This window comes from Mauremys reevesii, linkage group 6 (assembly GCF_016161935.1).
Source record: "Mauremys reevesii isolate NIE-2019 linkage group 6, ASM1616193v1, whole genome shotgun sequence".
Classification (NCBI taxonomy): domain Eukaryota; kingdom Metazoa; phylum Chordata; order Testudines; family Geoemydidae; genus Mauremys; species Mauremys reevesii.
In genome coordinates, this window is record NC_052628.1 from 86,640,718 (window position 1) to 86,659,433 (window position 18,716).

General features: G+C 40.0%; 1 protein-coding gene across 7 annotated transcripts in view; it reads left to right on the forward strand.

Annotated features, from left to right (window-relative positions):
- GKAP1 (G kinase anchoring protein 1) overlaps positions 1-18,716 on the forward strand; it is a 44,441-nt gene that overhangs the window by 17,482 nt on the left and 8,243 nt on the right. For 6 of the 7 annotated variants that reach the window (XM_039544515.1, XM_039544516.1, XM_039544518.1 and 3 more), the window contains 6 exons: positions 2,421-2,564; positions 9,609-9,686; positions 12,158-12,281; positions 14,042-14,064; positions 14,858-15,010; positions 16,950-17,051. In XM_039544515.1, coding sequence (XP_039400449.1) covers positions 2,421-2,564; positions 9,609-9,686; positions 12,158-12,281; positions 14,042-14,064; positions 14,858-15,010; positions 16,950-17,051 — 624 coding nt within the window. The remainder of the gene's footprint in view (positions 1-2,420; positions 2,565-9,608; positions 9,687-12,157; positions 12,282-14,041; positions 14,065-14,857; positions 15,011-16,949; positions 17,052-18,716) is intronic. The other variant, XM_039544522.1, reaches the window with a different exon arrangement.

Consider the following 18,716-nt stretch of genomic DNA (forward strand, 5'->3'; position numbering starts at 1 on the left):
CTGAGTCTGTTAGATTCACACACTTTTTTCTGAAGCCTTGTTATCCCTGATATAGGGCCTCTTAATCTTAGGCTCAATAGAATCAAAGATCCAAGGGAGGGTATAGAAGTGCAATGCTTGGCAGCCTCAAACTACTCCTTTCTGGTGCAGCAACATCTGGTCCACCTACTCAGTCTCCTTGTTAGTGTCTCCTGTCTGGAACAGTTACCTCTTTGACACATTGTCAAATTGGAAAAAGTAGGAAGAATTAGAAATATTATTTAAAAAAATAAATTCCAAAAGGATTAGTCTAATCTTAATACCTACTTGTAAGAATAGTAGGTAAAACAACTTTGGACAAATGTGTTTTTTAAACTGTGGTTTTCGTGCAATTTTAACTTGAACATTTTCTGATTTTTTTGGTAAGTGCCTAGCCTTGCTGCTCCAACATTATCAACACCATCTTTATATTTAAGAATTATTTATTTGAGTGAAAAGAACATCTAATGTTACACTACCTACGATAAAATTGTAAGCCTCAGAGTCTGATGTATGACATCTGGGGTCCAGAAAAATTGTATTTCCCTATCTCCCGGTGAAACAGTATTTCAGAATTAGTTGCATTGTGGGGGTCTTAAGTCCGTCTTTGAAACATCTGGAATTGACTTCTGTTCGTGAAAATAGACAATTGAGCTTTTTGTTATTGTATTTCCTATGTCTGAGCACCTTTTATAAAATAAAAACAGGAGAGAGTAATAAAACTTAGTGTGAAATTACGGCTGGGAGGTCATCTATGCACTTTAAACGTGAACTGTGAAATTCCTTGCTTTTGAGTTGGAGAGTCTTTAATGTTACTTTTCAACATATTATTTTGTAGTTGTCTAAGGTACTTGTAAGTCATCTGTCATTATGATATTCACATACCAGAAAACAATTATAAAAGTAACTGCTCACAGATTGATGTAGTACTTAGCATATGCTTGACTTAAGACAGAGGTGGGCAAACTACAGTCCGGGGGCCACATTCAGCCTGTGGATCCCTCCTGCCCAGCCCCTGAGCTCCTGTCCCAGGAGGCTAGCCCCCGGCTCCTCCCCCGCAGCCCCATCTCAGGGCGCCAGGGTGGCGGGGCTGTGAGCTCTTACCCGGCAGCACAGCTGCAGAGCCAGCCTGACCTGGTGCTCTGGGTGGCGCAGCTGTAGCGCCGCCAGCCACCGGTGCTCCAGGCAGTGCGGTAAGGGACAGGGAGTGTTGGATAGAGGGCAGGGGAGTGGGGGGTGTGGATAGGGATCGGGGCGGGGAACAGGGGTTGAATGGGGCAGGGGTCCCGGAGTGGCAGTCAGGAAGGAGAGGAGGGGTTGGGTGGGGGTCCGGGGCGATCAGGGGTCGGGGCGATCAGAGGGCAGGAAACGGGGGTTGAATGGGGCAGGGGTCCCAGGAGGGCAGTCAGGAAGGAGAGGGGTTGGATGGGGAGGCCAGGGGCAGTCATGGGCAGGGGTTCTGGGGTGGTCAGGAGAAGGGGTGGTTGGATGGGGCAGGAGTCCCGGGGGCAGTCAGGAAGGAGAGGAGGAGTTGGATGGGGTGGTGGAGGGCAGTCGGGGTGGGGGTGGTCTGGGGCGATCAGGGGACAGGGAGGTGGATGGGGCAGCGGTCCGGGGCGCTGGGACAGGGAACAGGGTGGGTTGGATGGAGCAGGAGTCTGGGGTGTCAGGGGTGAGAAGCCGGGGGGGGGGGAAGTTGATAGGGGCGGGAGCCGGTCCACTCCTGGCAGTTCGGGGAGGCACCGCCTCCCCTAACCAGCGTTCCATACAATTTCAGAAACTGCCAAAAAGTTTGCCCACCCCTGACTTAAGAGCTGTGTACTCGAAAGCTTGTCTTTTTCACCAGCAGAAGTTGGTCCAATAAAAGGTATTACCTCACCCACCTTGTCTTTCTAATATCCTGAGTCTGACACTGCAAACATTAAACTATTGCAAATATCAGCATTATCAGCTATTAAAACTACTTTGACTGTATTGATTTAAGTAATTGGTGAAATGAATGTAAGTTATAAGCAGATCCTAAGGCTGTGTCTATGCTAGAGACTTTACTGCGGTACTGTGCTGTAGTAAGGTCTCTCATGTAGCTGCCCTATACCAAAGGGAGAGAGCTCCCCTGTTGACATAAATCACCCGCGAAAAGCAGCAGTAGCTATGTTGGCATGAAAAGCTCTCCTGCCAACATAGTGCTGTGCACAGTACCATTTATGCTGGCAAATCTTGCATTGCTCGGGGTGTGTTTTTTCACCCCTGAGTGACATAAGTTTTGGCAACATAAGGGGTAGCGTAGACATGGCCTAAATGTCTAAGATGATAGCCCAATTGGCATATTGTTTCTGTATAATCACTGATATTCTAATAAATAGCAACACCATTGATTTATATTCCTGGCTCTTGCTTTGCAGCTCCGAAATCTTGCTTTTAAAAAGATTCCTCAGAAATCCTCGCATGGAGGTTGTCTGTCTCAACATGAACAAACATTGCACAGCCCAGTGCAGAAAGACTCTCAGGAAGAAAATTGGCAAGAGTGGAGACAAAGAGATGAACAGGTACAGCTTGCTATATCAAATTACTTTACTTGGGGTGTCTTGCAGAGTAAGTAAGTAACTTCAAAGGTAAATGTGTGAGAGAGATATCTATGGCTGAGATTTTTCAAAGCAGCTTGGAGGATTTTCATTAATCTTCCAAAAATTTTAATGAGACAGGGTGGGTAAGGTAATATCTTTTATTGTCAAACTTCTGTTGGTGAAAGAGACAAGCTTTTGAGCTACACTGTGTTCTTCTGGACACTCAAAAGAAGAGCTCTGTGTAGATTAAAAGATTGTCTCTTTCACCAACAGAAGTTGGTCCCATAAATATATTACCTCTCCAACCTTGTCTCTCTAATACCCTGAGTCAATGTGGCTACAACAGTGCAAGCAAAACATTTTAATCATAGGACTGGAAGGGACCCTGAGAGGTCATCTAGTCTAATCCCTTGCACTCATGGCAGGACTAAGTATTATCTAGACCAGTGGTTCTTAACCTTTACTGCAGCCTGCATCCCTTTGGTTCTCAAAATATATTCTTTCGCCCTTAAACCTAGATATATTATTTGTTTGTATATTATAGTAATTGTTAAAAAATGTATAATGTTAATAAATACAGAGGTTTGATTAAACAAAGTAGTTGTATTTACGTGCCTGTGCTTAATGTGTGTTTTCGATGATTTACCTTCGGAAAAAATCTGGCATGTCTCACACCCCCAGAAAGGGCATCTTGCATCTCCAGAAAGGGTGCATGCACCCCAGGTTAAGAACCACTGATCTAGACCATCCCTGACAGGTGTTTTTCTAACCTGCTCTTAAAAATCTCCAGTGATGGAGATTCCACAACCTTCCTAGGCACTTTATTCCAGTGCTTAACCACCCTGACAGTTAGGAAGTTTTTCCTAATGTCCAACATAAATCTCCCTTCCTGTAATTTAAGCCCATTGCTTCTTGTCCCATCCTCAGAGGTTAAGAAGAATTTTTCTCTGTCCTCCTTGTAACAATCTTTTATGTACTTGAAAATTATCATGTCCCCTCTCAGTCTTCTATTTTCCAGACTAAACAACCCCAATGTTTTCAATCTTCCCTCATAGGTCATGTTTTCTAGACCTTTAACCACTTTTGTTGCTTTTCCCTGGACTTTCTCCAATTTGTCCACATCTTTCCTGAAATGTGGTTCTGAGAACTGGACACAATACTTCAGTTGTGGCCTAATCAGCGCAGAGTAGAGTGGAAGAATTACTTCTCATGTCTTGCTTACAACACTCCTGCTAATACATCCCAGAATGATATTCGCTTTTTTTTGGCAACAGCATTACATTGTTGACTCAGATTTAGCATGTGATCCACTATGACCCCCAGATCCCATTCCGCAGTACTCCTTCCTAGGCAGTCATTTCCCATTTTGTATGTGTGCAACTGATTGTTCCTTCCTAAGTGGATTACTTTGCATTTGTCCTTATTGAATTTCATCCTATTTACTTCAGACCATTTCTCCAGTTTGTCCAGATCATTTTGAATTATTATCCTATCCACCAAAGCACTTGCAACCCCTCCTAGCTTGGTATCGTACACAAACTTTGTAAGTGTACTCTCTATGCCATTACCTAAATTATTGATGAAGATATTGACCGGAACTGGACCCAGAACTGATCCTTGCAGGACCCCACTCGTTATGCCATTCCAGCATAACTGAACCACTGATAACTACTCTCTGGGAATGGTTTTCCAACCAGTTATGCACCCACTTTATAGTAGCTCCATCTAGGTTGCATTTCCCTAGTTTGTATATGAGAAGGCCATGCGAGACAGTATCCAAAGCTTTACTAAAGTTAAGATATACCACGTCTACCACGACTATCAGGTTGGTTTGACACAATTTGTTCTCGACAAATCCATGCAGATTGTTACTTATCATCTTATTATCTTCTAGATGTTTACAAATTATTTGCTCCATTATCTTTCCGGGTACAGAAGTTAAGCTGACTGGTCTGTAATTCCCTGGGTTGTCCTTATTTCCCTTTTTATAGATTGGCACTCTATTTGCCCTTTTCCAGTCTTCTGGAATCTCTCCAGCTTTTCAAAGATAATTGAAGATAATAGCTAATGGCTCAGACATCTCCTCAGTCAGCTTCTGGGGTATTCTAGGATATATTTCATCAAGTCTTGAAGACTTCTAACTTGTCTAAGTAATTTTTAACTTGTTCTTTCCCTATTTTAGCTTCTGATCCTACCTCATTTTCACTGGCATTCACGATGTTAGATGTCCAATCACCACCAACCTTCTTGGTGAAAATTGAAACAAAGAAGTCATTAAGCATCTCTGCCATTTCCACATTTCTATTCTTGTTTTTCCCCGCTCATTGAGTAACAGGGCCTGCCCTGTCCTTGGTCTTTCTCTTGCTTCTAATGTATTTGTAGAATGTTTTCTTTTTACCCTTTGTCTCTCTTGCTAGTTTGATCTCATTTTGTGTCCTGGCCTTTCTAATTTTGTCCCTACATACTTATTTGTTTATGTTCATCCTTTGTAATGTGACCTAGTTTCCACTTCTTGTAGGACTCTTTTTTGATTTTTAGATCATTGCAGATCTCCTGGTTAAGCTAGGATAGTCTCTTGCCATACTTCCCCCTACGCAATGGGATAGTTTGCTCTTTTGCCCTTAATAATGTCTCTTAATAATGTCTACTGGAAGACGTGAGATAGAATCTCCTGCTTTGCTCAATCTTTACACTTAAATCTCATATTTTAAAGATTTTCTGTTCCATAAAAATCTTTTGAAGCATCTTTGTCATCACCCTTATTATCAAAAGAGCATTTCAGTTGGTTTATTCTTGGTCTTCTGATGTGCTGAGTTCACTCTCAAATCCAGATCTCTTGAAGAGCAGCGCACCCAACAAGCCACAAGGGTACGAGGACTGTCACATCTGTCAACATAAGATACTTATTAATTGCAATAGATATCCCTATTTTTCTTGGTTGATATATTTACCAAAAGTAAGTATTCTCTATAGAGCTAGGGGTCACCAACATTTAAAAATGTAATGAGAGAGAGAGAGAGAGAGCACGCGAGTGCGCGTGCCATTGAGACCTTTTTACCATGATTCCTCTTGGTAGAACTACTAAAGGCAGAAGTGACTAAGAATTGTGATGGCTTCAAAATGTTACAACCTTTTAGCCTTGAGGTAAGACCATTTGAAAAACCATACATTTTCTTAACTGATTGATGTGCCTTTCCTCCCAATGATGTCAGTAGGAGAAACATTCATAATTAAAACTGTTCCTTTGTTGATTATGGTAGTTCAGTACTTCACCTAAATATTTTGTTGATTTATAGAATGTCAAAATTTATTTTACTATTTAGTGCAATGACATTTTGTTTTTACATCTCATATTAAGTGTGGTTTTTTTTACATTTTTTCCTTGTTCTAGAATAGTGAGAGCTTGTATGAAACTCTTTACAACATTTACTAATAGGTACGTGATGATTTGGTGGCTTTGGTTATTGAGTGTCAGGATATCTGAGTGTGTTTGCTCCTTTTATAAGAAAACTTTCATGCAGAGTTGGTGACATAACAATTCTCTGTGAATTATGCATTTTGAGATACCCCTGTACACTTGTAAGGTCCCTGTAAGGGGCCAGTATTGATGGTGACATGTCTTTAAAAGATCTGTGTGAAGTTCAGGAGCTAGGTTAAACGCCTCTATTGACAGCTACCTGGATTTTATTGACATGTAGAGAGATTTTCAATCTGTGACTCAACAAAGAGGAAGAATTTCAGAAATCCCATTTTGGAAGATGATCAAGCATTAAGTGAGGGCAATGTTTGGTGGATAATAAATTGTTGAAAGTTGTTAATACTGTGATGTCAGGAGACTTCTCTCTTCTCCCCCCCCCACCCAAATACAATAAAAAAAGAGGTATCAATTTTTTCAGCCTGCCTGTGCCTTCTGATTAGATGGTTGGTATATCAAGAAATGTAGTAGTGACCATAAAGTGCTTTGGAGAATTGCATGAAGCTTACAAGCCACATGTCTCTGCCCTCCTTATTATAAAAGAGGAGAAACATTAACCCTTGTTTAAGTATTCATGAATGTATTATTGAACAGTGGGACTGGATGGTGGACATACAGTTGATTCTTAATTCATTTGCATTCTAGAGGCCCATAGGTTATAAAGTTGTCTCGGGTTTTCCTTTCACTTTGAAAAGTAATTTAATGGTTTTGCCATAGTCCTGAAATATACCACTCTGACTTTGGCGCCATGATAAGACACTTTTTCACTAGTGGGTAGTAGAGAATAGCATAAATAGAGGCAATTGCAGTTTTTGAGATCAGAGCATGGACTGTTTGTGTATGTAGTATAGTATTGAGCACACTGTCAATTTTAAGCGATTGTTCAGGGATCACAGTAGAGGATGGGGAGTTGTGATGCTCCTGGCACATGCTCTGCCCACAATACCTGAATAACTAGATGTTTTTTCTAAGCTCATCAGTAGTGAAATAGCTAAAAATGTAACATTGTCCTCATTAGGTTGCAGAGTTAACATCCCATTAAAAAAATTAAGTAGTTTACTTCTGTCACTATGCTATCTGCTGTCTTATATCTTATAGGCTTTTCTTGGCTACTGCAAGAGCTGGAGGGTAAAACTTTCCAATTCACCTAAGTCACTTAGGAGCCAAAGTCGGTGGGATTTAGACTCTGAAATAACTTAAGCACTTCTGAAAACTCCACCCAGAACCACAATTTCTTTGAATGAAAGATTAGTTTCTCCAGAAACTGATGGGGGGGCCACCACCAGGAATATGTTTGTAGTGCATACCACTGCAAGCTATCTTAAATTGAACCTTGGAGAGAATTTGGAGTATTGGTGCAAGGTGTACATGGGTTGAGTATCCTTAACAAGTATAGGTAGATTCCATATTCTCTGTCTAATTATTACATGTTTAATAATAAAACTTTGTATTTAAAACTATTCCTTAATTTAGAAACTTACGCACTGTTTGTAGCTGCTGCCAATAATGCCTGCCAGTGCTGCAGTGTATTCAATTGGCTCTTTAGAGGTAGGTAGCCTGTTAGAATGGGGGATGGGGAAGATTTTTGAGGAAAAGGGGATACTGGACCAAAAAGACCTCCATCCCTTCCTTCTTTTTTCATTACTTGAATTTTTCAGGGCAATCATTGTGCCTTGATTTTTTTTTTTTTTTTTTTTTTTAGGGTAGACATCCTTCTTGCTCAGGCTCAGATTCTGTTGTACAATTGATACTAAATTGTAGCCATAGAATAAACAAATTATTGGGGTAATAGCACATAGATACCTGCATACTGGCAGTCTCACTCATGTCCTTGCCTCCTGTTGAGCAGGTATTTCTATGATTGTGTCCAAGGACCTAAGTCAAAAGGAGAGGCTCTTGGCTCACTATTGTGAGCCATGCATCCCACAGTGGTAAATAGGTTGAAAACCAAGATCTTTGGAGGATTGCATAAACCATGTATTTTAAACAATCTGTGTCTCATGAAACCCTGTAAGTTCTTTAAGGGCACGGTTATCATAGGCAGGAAAGTTGTATGGTATCACTAGAACTTATAAAAGCTAGTTGAGCCATTTTTAATTTGATCAAATTGAGCTGAGAACGTGCAAAGACTCAGACTTTAAGGCCAAAGAGACCATCATGATTGTCAAGTCTGACATCCTGCACATTGCAGTCCATAGAACCTCATCCACCCATTCCTGTAATAGACCCGTAATCTCTGGCTGAGTTTCTGAAGTCCTCAAATCATGAGTTAGAGACTTCAAGTTACAGAGACTTCAAGTTTAATCCTTAATGACTAAAAACATCCTCATTGCAACTCAAAGAACAGACAAACAACAGATGAAAGAGAAGAGTAGTGGAATGAACGGACAAAGACAAACTAAGAAACATGATAATATTTGCTTATTCATCACACTGGGGATTGCTCTGATAATTTGGGAACCATTTAAAGGAATAATATCTGCTGCAAACAAACTGCTACATTTTTAGAGATGTATTATAATCAGTTACATCTGAGGTATGCATGTTTGTTTATATTACTGCTGTATGCACACTGCAGTTTTTCCAACCTCCTTCTGATCCACCAATACCCTTAATCCAGGTGAATCCATACCTCTGCTTACCTTCAATAAGTTTCCCCCATTCAATAAGTTTGTATTGGCTTGGGTGTATTTCTTTTTTTGGCTCACCTTTTGCCATGAAGATTAATATAGTGTTCTTAAACAAAACTCGGCTACCCCTCTGCCATGCCACCACGTTATAAAATCAGATGTTACCTCTCTACCTTTGCTAAGCAACTCTTAGTTCTTTCTTTCCTTTTCAGTCCCCACATATAAAATTTCAATTCCCCTTTTATCCCACATCCCAAGAAACTCCATCAAGACTAAAGCTCCCCTCCATCTCTCCTTAATCTGAGACAGCTCTTGATCCCTTACACTTATCTGAAACAACTCTCGCACTGCACATCCTCCTTCTATGGCATCCCAGACAAACTTTTTTCCCTTTCACAGATGATGTCCTGGAATCTCTCGCCATCCCTGCCATTCAGCAGAAGTTACTTTTTGTTAAGAGCAGCAGAGCTGGCCTGGTCTCTTCTATGCTTTTGAGAGGCTCTTCTTTCCCCTGTCCTACTTGTTGATATTTTAGGCTTTAAAATCAACAAGCTTCTGCATGCGGAACTTCAAGATCTAAGTTACAAGCAAGCATTTTGAACAAATGCAATTAAAAAAAAAAAAAAAAAGAACTTACCTTTCCCTGTAGTGACTAAGTAGTGCATGGTTTCAGTTACAGACTTTTATTTAACAAAATGTGTTTCAACCAATAAGGTATTCTACCAACTGTTGTACAAATGTATTTAGTCATTCTTTCTGGTGCATTTCATCATATTACCAAGAGTGTGTTGACAGTAGCTGTAACATCCCATAGGCTAAAATTAAGTTTTAAAGGTGTGCAATTGAAAGCTGGTTTTGCTTTTTATTAATAAAAAACAAAAAATCTATCATGAGTTTTTTGTCTTAATCTTATTTCTTCAGCTGACATCTGAAATGTTTGAAGCAGATCTTGAAAAGGCATTATTGCTAAGCAAACTGGAATATGAAGAGCACAAAAAGGTATTTGCTGGCTTCATCCTGATCTGAAAATTGTGCAAGTTTTTTACCTTTATTGAGTTCTGGATAAAGGAGATTAATAATTTGGTTTCCACAAAATTTAATGTAAGCTAAGATTTACTAAGAATTGAGAGAACCATTAGAGAGTTGAGGGAAACCACAAACAGCCATATTACAGTTTGAGAATATTAAAGATGACCTGCTAAGGGGAAAATGAGTTCGTACCCTCTTTGCTTCTTTGATATATAAAGACATTTGTTTTCACCTTAGAAATAATAAGACTGCTAAGCCTTGTTCCATGTAGGCGTGTGTGTACACGTGTGTTTTTGTTTTATTTTTTTTATTGATCTTGGTGTGGGCCCTGGAGAGGTCTTCTTAGAGGATCATAGAACTGAAGGGGAAGAGGATCTTTTTTAGGTCTGAATTGAAGTGGTAGGCATGTTGAATCTTTAACATCTTTCCTCCCAATTGTTTCAGTTATTTGACTTAAATAGATAACAGTTTAAAACAGGCTGACTAAAAATTCCTTCTCAACTGGTTAGGTTTACCTTCTTTGGTACTTGTATTGTTGTCTTGCTAGTTCTCCAATCATCTACATAGTGTTCCAGGAGAGAAAGTGCTGATAAGTCCTGAATTTCTAGTGTGAAAAACAAGTAGGGAACTTTAAGAAAAACAAAAACCTTTAAATTATACAGAAGAAAAAAGCAAAAATTGCACACATCCATTTTTTTGCTCGGAGTGTCAGCTTTAGTAGTGTCTTGTACTTCTGTTGGACAAACTAAGACTTCGCAGAGGTTTTTTGTTTGTTTGAAGGAAATCCCCACAATTAAGTTAAAGTTCTTAAAACTAAACTGTAATTTAACTTCCAATTTTAACTTCATTTTAAAATGCATGCTTAAGTACAGGCAAGCAAAGACTTAGTCTTTAAGCATAGCTGTTGGGGATTTGCTCTTGAGTCCAAATGGTATCTGCATGGATTGCAAGTAAAGCTAACTCTTTAGCAGTTTGGGAGAACTTTGTATATGCTAGTAGCTGTTTATACTGTAGTCTCATAGTATAGAACAGGGTTTCTAAACCTTTATCTTTCTGAGCCCTCCCCCCCCATGCTATTAAAAACTCTGGGGTGGGGAAGAGACATGGCTCCGGGCTTCAGCTGCGGGTGGTGAGGTGGGCGCTGTAGGCTTCAGCTGCGGGGCAGGGGGGTGGGACTCTTGCCCCGTGGGATGCTGCGGGGCTCCGAACTTCCTGCCCTTGGCTCCAACCAGTCTAACGCTGACCTGCTTTGCGGATCCCCTGAAACCAGCTATCAGGCAGTTGACCCCTGGTTGAGAGCAGCTGATATAGAACATCAGAGCTCGTTTTTATTTTTTCCCCCTGCTTTATTTATTTTCTAAATAACTACTTTTTCTGTTTAGGTAAAACCTTCAAAGCACACTTTACTCTTTTCAGTGTAATGGCACATTTAATAAAACAACCTCAGGCTTAAAAATAACTCTTTAAACCTCTGTCTAATTTCATTTAAGCAATAATGTCATTGGCTAGAGCATGGTCATAGAATATTGGCGGTCTGCTGCTATATGGATGACTAGGGATATTGAGAGTAAATGTCAAGCAGATGTTTATTTTTAAAGCAAGTATAATTGATTGTGACACTACTGTATTACAGTACTTTTTGATTTATATTATACCAAATTGATTTTTAGATAACATTTTATCTGGGTGTTGGGGTACTAGGCTGACAATTCATTGTACTGTTTGTGAATAGCTATACTCTGGTTTAAAGAACACAGTTGTTTCTTTTTAGGCTAATCGGAGTGCAGAGTGAGAAAGATGTCTACTAAAAGCTGTCAAATTGTTTTAGACCAAGAGCTTTGTTTGTGTACTGTCATTTTTTCTTAAGAATATAAAACTTTAGAGCAGTGGTCCCCAAACATTTGAGGGTCATGTGCCCCCCAACCCTTCTGGGGCTGGGAGTGGGGGTGGGCATGACGTGGACAGGAGTAAGGGGGGCTGGAGGTGGGTCTGAGAGCAGAGGTTGGGGGCTGGCTGCCCAGCCCCCATCCAGGTGTGGCTCCTCCCTCAGCCTCTGCCTCAGGCCAGGAACGGAGTCGCAGCCAGGGGCCGAGGGTGGAACTGGGGGTAAAGCCACAGCCAGGCCGCGGTGAGGTCAGCAGCTGGCCCCTGGCTGAGTGTGGAGCCATGCTGAGGCTGGGGATCAGGCCAGGCCCAGGACTGGGAGCCGTGGCTGGGGGTGGGGCCAAAGCAAAGCTGGAGGTGGGACAGGACTGGGTGGTCCTCCCTGTCCCCCAGGAGGGCTGGCCTGGGCCTTCTGCATGTTCCCGAATGTTCCTCTGTACCCCCCTAAGGTGGCATGTCCCACAGTTTGGGGACCTCAGCTTTAGAGCAATTAAATTACTAATTGGTTTATTCATTAGAGTAAAATAGTGCAATCAGTGGGGTTTTATTCCTTTCAGGACTCTGAAAATGCTTCACCTCCCTCAAAGTCGGTGAATAAGAAAGAGAAAAGAAAGAACCAGCAGGGAAAAGACAAACCTCTCACAGTGTCTCTCAAAGACTTTCAGTCAGACATTAATATAGGTATGCCTTTTTATGTTTAAATATTTCTTTACAAACCAGTTGTTTAATTCTTTGGAATTACTATGACATATACTGTACTGAAACTCTGCATTTCCAAAGTCTCAGTTCACGAACACTGTATTTAAATATAATATTCACTGAACAGTGTTAGAAACAAGTAAACTAAACACTGTGTTCTGATAGCTCTACATCTAACTTTATTTATCCTGAATCTTCTTATTTTTAATGTGGACTAATCAGTTTAGCTAAGGAGAGGAGCAAATGAGAGAAGTATTCAACTGCTGGGGTGTGAAGAAGTACTGAACCTGTTGCAGTAACCAGCATCTGGCAATGGGCCAAGCTCACTCCAGAGGAAAAACTCTTTACTCCCAGCTTGGTTGTACTTGTTGCCTTGCTGTTCCCTCTACTTCCCAGACAGTGGTAGGACAGTGGTAGTTGCCCTTTGCACCCAAAGCTGGCTCTTTAGGGGAGGAAGACTTAAGGGAGAGGGAAATATTGCTTACCACAGCAGCTCCAGCACATTGCTGGAGTCGACTTAGCTTAGGACGATTTACCCTGGTGTCTTCACTGCACTGCATCAATCGGAGACCCTCTCCAGTGGATTTACCTTACTCTTCTTGGAGAGCTGGAGTACCTGAATCACTAAATCAACACCCATTGCATCTATTGCAGCAGTGTTGATCTCCCTGGTAGCGAAGCCCTGAGGCTCGCAAGCTGCAAGTCGTGGATCTTTAACATGTCTCCTGCGACTCTTTGAAGTACATGATAATAAAACACTGTGTGATATAATTATTAACCAGTCAGGATACTTTTATTAACTAAGTTATCAACTTGCACTGAGTTAACTTATTTGCTGTGAGAATAATATACACCTCTACCCTGATATAAGGCAGGGTATATAACAGGAATTCAGATATAACGTGGTAAAGCAGTGCTCCGGGTGACGGGGCTGCTTTACCTTGTTGTATCCAAATTTGTTACCACAAGCGGTTCCTCTGCGCCCACCCATTACTTGCTTCTCCTTCCTCCCAGGCTTGCCTCACCAAACAGCTAATTGGCGCGGCAAGCCTAGGAGGGAGAAGTGGAGCTGCAGCATGCTCCTGGGAGGAAGCAGAACGGAGGTGAGCTGGGGTGGGGGGGCCCCAGGGAAGGCTGCAGCCAGTAGCGGGCGGAGGGGGGGGGGGAGTGCAGAAGAACCGCTCCAGTTCATCTCCACCTCCTCCCCCAAGCACACCGCCGCTCTGCTTGGCCTCCCCTTCCCCCCCCCACCCTTGCTGGGCTAAACAGCTGATTGGCATGGCAAGCCTGGGAGGGAGGGAGGGAGACGTGGAGCAGCGGAGGTGAGCTGGAGTAGGGAACGGTTCCTCTCCCTACCCTGATATAACACGGCCTCACCTATAACACGGTGAGATTTTTTTTGGCTCCCGAGGACCATGTTATATCGGAGTAGAGGTGTATATAAAATATAGTACTATAGTAAATGAAACAATTAATTCACACTACTGTGGCTCTTCTGAATAATTTATTACTAATTTGGCTTCTGAATCACTGAGGTCTGAGTATCACTGGTGTAGACAGTCCTCTTTAATTCTTTAGTGTAATTTTGGGTAAAGAATGAGAGTTAATGCTGGAGAACCAAAATGGATTTTCAGCCTCTTCTGAATTATCTCACTTTGATAGTTTTTGGTATGATTAAATCAGACAATGTAGTAGTTTTTTTTAAAAAGTAATATTTATTTTTCCTGTGTTCTCTTTTTCAGATCCCCTTGCTAAAAAACACGAGGTAAGACTTAGTTTTTATTAAACTAATAAACATAACACAACACCAAAGACCAGCTTAAATAATGAGGTTTTGTATGCAGAAGATAGTTAGTTATTTAATAAGTATTTAAACAAAGAGGCCTAATCACTTTCTGAAGTCACAGTCGGGAATTAATTTTTCAAATTGGCTGCCTAAAGTATGTCCATAAAACTTGTGTGAGCAAATGCAAAGATAAAAGTCCATGAATGAGAACTTATACATGCCTTTTCCAGTTTTGTGCCATCAGTTACAGGCTTGCAAATGTTATTGGTACAGTTTAGACAGATTTGAAAGTCTAGCCCTAAAAGTTCTCTAGGCAGGATACAAGAAGCTAAATAACTATTAGAAGCAGAGTAGATAAGAAAATATTAATGGCAAATATTGTGCAGTAGAACATTCCTAGTATTATAACCCTTTTAGGAAGAAAAATCACTTTGATGTTAAGTATTTCTTTATCATTCAAAAATCTAGGCAGGCATTGCACAAAAGTATTAAATCAATGGAAATATTTTTCTCACCTGATATCACTTCTATGAAATCTTATTTTTCAGAGTTTTATAGTTGGCAGTAAAATATGCTCTAGGTAAAATTTAGTACTCCGTTTTGTTTCATGATGTGTCTCTATGTATTAAAGGAGAAATTGCTGATACCTGTATTCTGTGCATTTTTGTGACTTTAAACACAGACTTCTTTAAAACTCAACTATATTTCATTGTTTAGCTGGATACTGACTTTTATTTAAATGGAGATAAATCATGAAGTTAATTCTTGACAGGAACTGAGTTCTTCCCAGACTTTATTGCATGATGGAGGATTCTTCAATAGACTGGAAGATGATGTTCATAAAATACTTATTAGAGAAAAAAGGAGAGACCAACTCACAGATTACAACGGAGTGGATAACTGTACATCACATGAACATAGTCAGGCATGTACAATGGCAGCTATTTTCAAGTGCACAATGAATATTTGCTTGGTGGATAATCTAAATAAAATGTGAAGCTTCTGGAGTAAGTTTTCTTACCCCCCCCCCCAAATCTGACTGCTTATGCTCTCACAACTTCAGTTATATGCTGAAAACACAATTTATGGATAACTTTTTTGACTAGTTCATGTTATAGGTCAATGCATCACTTAAGAAAAAACAAAATGCAAACAACTGAAATGGGACTGCCAAATCTCCTCCTCTGAGAAGAAGGTCAAGAGGAAGGAATGGCAAAGACCCACTCCTCTTTTACCTCTTTCCAGTAGCATAAATATCTTTTGGAGAAGGGAGGATTACAAAATTGGCTCCTCAGGTGGTAGTTTTAACACCTTGGTCCCTGCAGTCTGGTTGCAGGTCTCATGGATCAGTCATCAGGTCCTTTGACTACCTGTAGATATTTCCAGGGCTATTATTGTTGTAATAGTAGCCTGACATTAGCAAATCTTATTTTTTTTTTCTTCAGAAAATACTACTACTGGTCTGTGCCCTTTGCTGCAATGGTGACTGAATGTCCTTGCAGAAAACCATAATTGGGATATATCCTATGACTTCCACATTGTTGAGTGGGATATTTCTTCCCTACAGTGAGGAAATAAAGTCAGAAGGGAGAGCAAATGCTGTATTTTAAGAATATAACTTTAATGTTAGAGAACAAGCTTAGTTTTGATCTGACTGTTGAAAGCTGAAGTAATTTAGTTACAACTGTACTTTTAAGATTAAATTATGTGTTCTCGTTTGTCCTAGTTTTTTTTTTTCACCAACTTGATATCCTTTCCTTCCCTACTCAGTTGAGAGAGAGCAGAGGTTACAATCTTTGTTGTGACTTCACTGTTCACAACCTCCACAAACCCTGCTATAGTCCTTCAGGGAAAAAAACTGATATTCTCTTTGTTTTTTTAAGAAGATTAGAACTAATCAAAACCTTTTTTTGGAGAAAAGATTACTTTGTTAGCATTGCGTACGCTCCAGCTAAATACAGTGTGCAGGATCCAATCATTTTGAGCGTGAACTTGAAACAGCATTAGCATTGAATCTATTTTTTGTGTACTTTCACTCCCAGTTCTTTGTAGCACCTTTAATCTTTAAAAAAAAAAAAAATTACAAAAGACTTTTGCCCAAAACTACTTCCATTCCCCCTCTTCCTCTCATACATCTAAAGCATCAAAAAGTTGGCTAGCTCCTAAAATCTTGTAGCATGGTTTAGTAAACTAGGACTTCCTCAGTTGTAAAAGCAAAGGGCAAAGTTGTCTCTCATGCTGGGTACAAGCAATTTTTTCTAACAGCTTCTGTATAATCAGGTGGGGTTAAAGTGTGTACAACAATATTTGAAAACACTTAACAAAATCCAAGTGTGAAAAATTATTTCTTATTGCTAGCAAGATTTAATAGTCAAGGCTTAGAGAGCTTCTCCCATTTTGCTTGCACTTCCACAGAATGTGTTCCTTTTTTAAATTGAAAAAGCTTAAAAAAAAATACCGTGCTTGTGTATCCGTCCATAAAAGCTTTGATAATATTTTTAAAGCTATATTCTTAAAATGAACATTTTACAGAAGCTCTGTCACATGATTCTGCCAGATACCCAGTCTTTAAATGTTTTATGGCTTGGTCCTTCAAAACATACTTGAAGCAAGCAGGTATTTGTTAAAACGTATACACCTTATGTTACTGATTTACGTATATCATATTTTAATGGTTGTGCAGCTATGGAAAACCAGCACTTTTGCACAAGAGCTACTTTGAAACAACCAGGCTAATAGTATTGTTTTTTTTTCTTTGCTTGGAGATAGTCAAGGGCAGCTGAATTCTGCCTTTTGCAGGACTGAAATTCTAATGCAAACTTATAGTTAGTCCTAAACTTGTGTGGTTGCTTATTTTTCTGTAGGAGGCTGTTTTGAAAGATGGAAAAACAGAACGATTAAAGTTGGAACTTGAAAAGAAAGATACAGAAATTCAGCAACTGAAAAGCATCATTACTCAATGGGAGGTATGTAGTTGATGATCTCTCCAAGTATTGAACAAAGTCTAACTTCTTTTTTTTACTCATTTGATTAAGCCAAAACATGGCTAGTCTGAAAGGCAACTTTGTGTTGTCCACCAAAATATTACCTTTCCAGAGCATCTTTCTCCAAAGTTGTTCCTGCAGTACCAGCTGGATTGACCTTTCTTGGTAAGTAAGACAGATATCTAAAAATAAATGGAATACTTTAAGAAGGTCACCCATCAAGGAGTAAATATTTATCAGTTTTGGCGTATCCAAGTACCATTTGTTTCCCAGATGTTGCCATTTTGTTATCTGTCAAGACTGTAGACCAATCTGAAATGCCTAAAAAAAAGAAACTAGTACATACTTCTCCAGATACAAGAGAAACCATTTAGAGCTGCAGCCCTGTAGCATTGAAATGGAGCTTTGCATCTGCTATGCCCCTCCTCCCAACCTAGGAGGAAGATTTCAAAACAACATTCAATACAAAGGTTGACCCCTTACCAAATCCTCTGATGTTGCTGGATGCTAAATTAGATAGGAAAATTCCCAGAATTGCTGCCCTGGAACACCACATTAATATCTGTCCCGACTCTAGCTGACAGCTTGAAAATGAATACAAAGCAGCAAGGATGGAACTTTTATGAGAAATTACCATTATGTCAAAAGGCTCTGGTAAATGCACTAAAGCACCAGGATGAACTTCTTATTGGTCACATTAAACCAATTTTTGTTCATCCTTGCTTGGGAGTGGTGAACAGGAATACAAGGAGGAATAGTTTGTTTATGTAAATAAAAATGATAGATATGTAAACTGCATAACTTAGCCTTCAGTACCAAACAGTTGAACTTTGTAGAAACAGTATGAAATTGTTGACAATAGTGACATTCAGCATTTCTGCTAAGTTCTGATTAGAAAATGATTTCAACCTACTACAAAACAGGAAACAAATTTTTTGGTTAACAGCTGCTGTCGTGCAAAGGTTGGGCTCACAGATGAAATTAATTGAAGTGGAAAACCATTTCTGTTCGATATTGCTCCTAGAGTACAGTTGGCAGAATAATGCAGTGCACAAGAATTTTTGTTAAATGCTTCATTTCACATGATGTAACATGTTAAGAGTTTCTACTTGATAGTCTTGTATGCTAATTGCGCATGAAGGGCATAGAAAGCTTTAGCTAGCTGTAAGTCTAGAAGAATTCATTACTATGACAATTAAATTCACTTTTGGCCTTTGGTCCTATAAATATTGCTTTAAAGCATGGCTGTAGTAGGGATTGTGTGGCATCCCAGTATACTTTCTTGGAGAGGTTGAAGGTACTCTACTGTAGAATTATCTACCCACCCCTTTTCAATATTGGCATTTGCTGTTCTTCATGCTGCTCCCATGCAATTGAATAAGCATCCCGTTAATTAGCACAGTGTTCCTTCTCTGTTTATAAACCAGCTGACCTTGTTGTATGGAGCATTATGAAGTTAACATGAGGGACAAGATTGGTGTGTAAGTGGAGCATGGTAGCGTGCCACCAGGTTCAAGATATCCTATAAAAATTAATTTTTCTTCAAGGCCAGAGAGCGCAATATAGGGACACCGAAATGAGGAGAAAAGAGAATGAGGAAAATATAAAATGGGTGTAGAATTAAGAAAAGACACAGAAACCAAACTG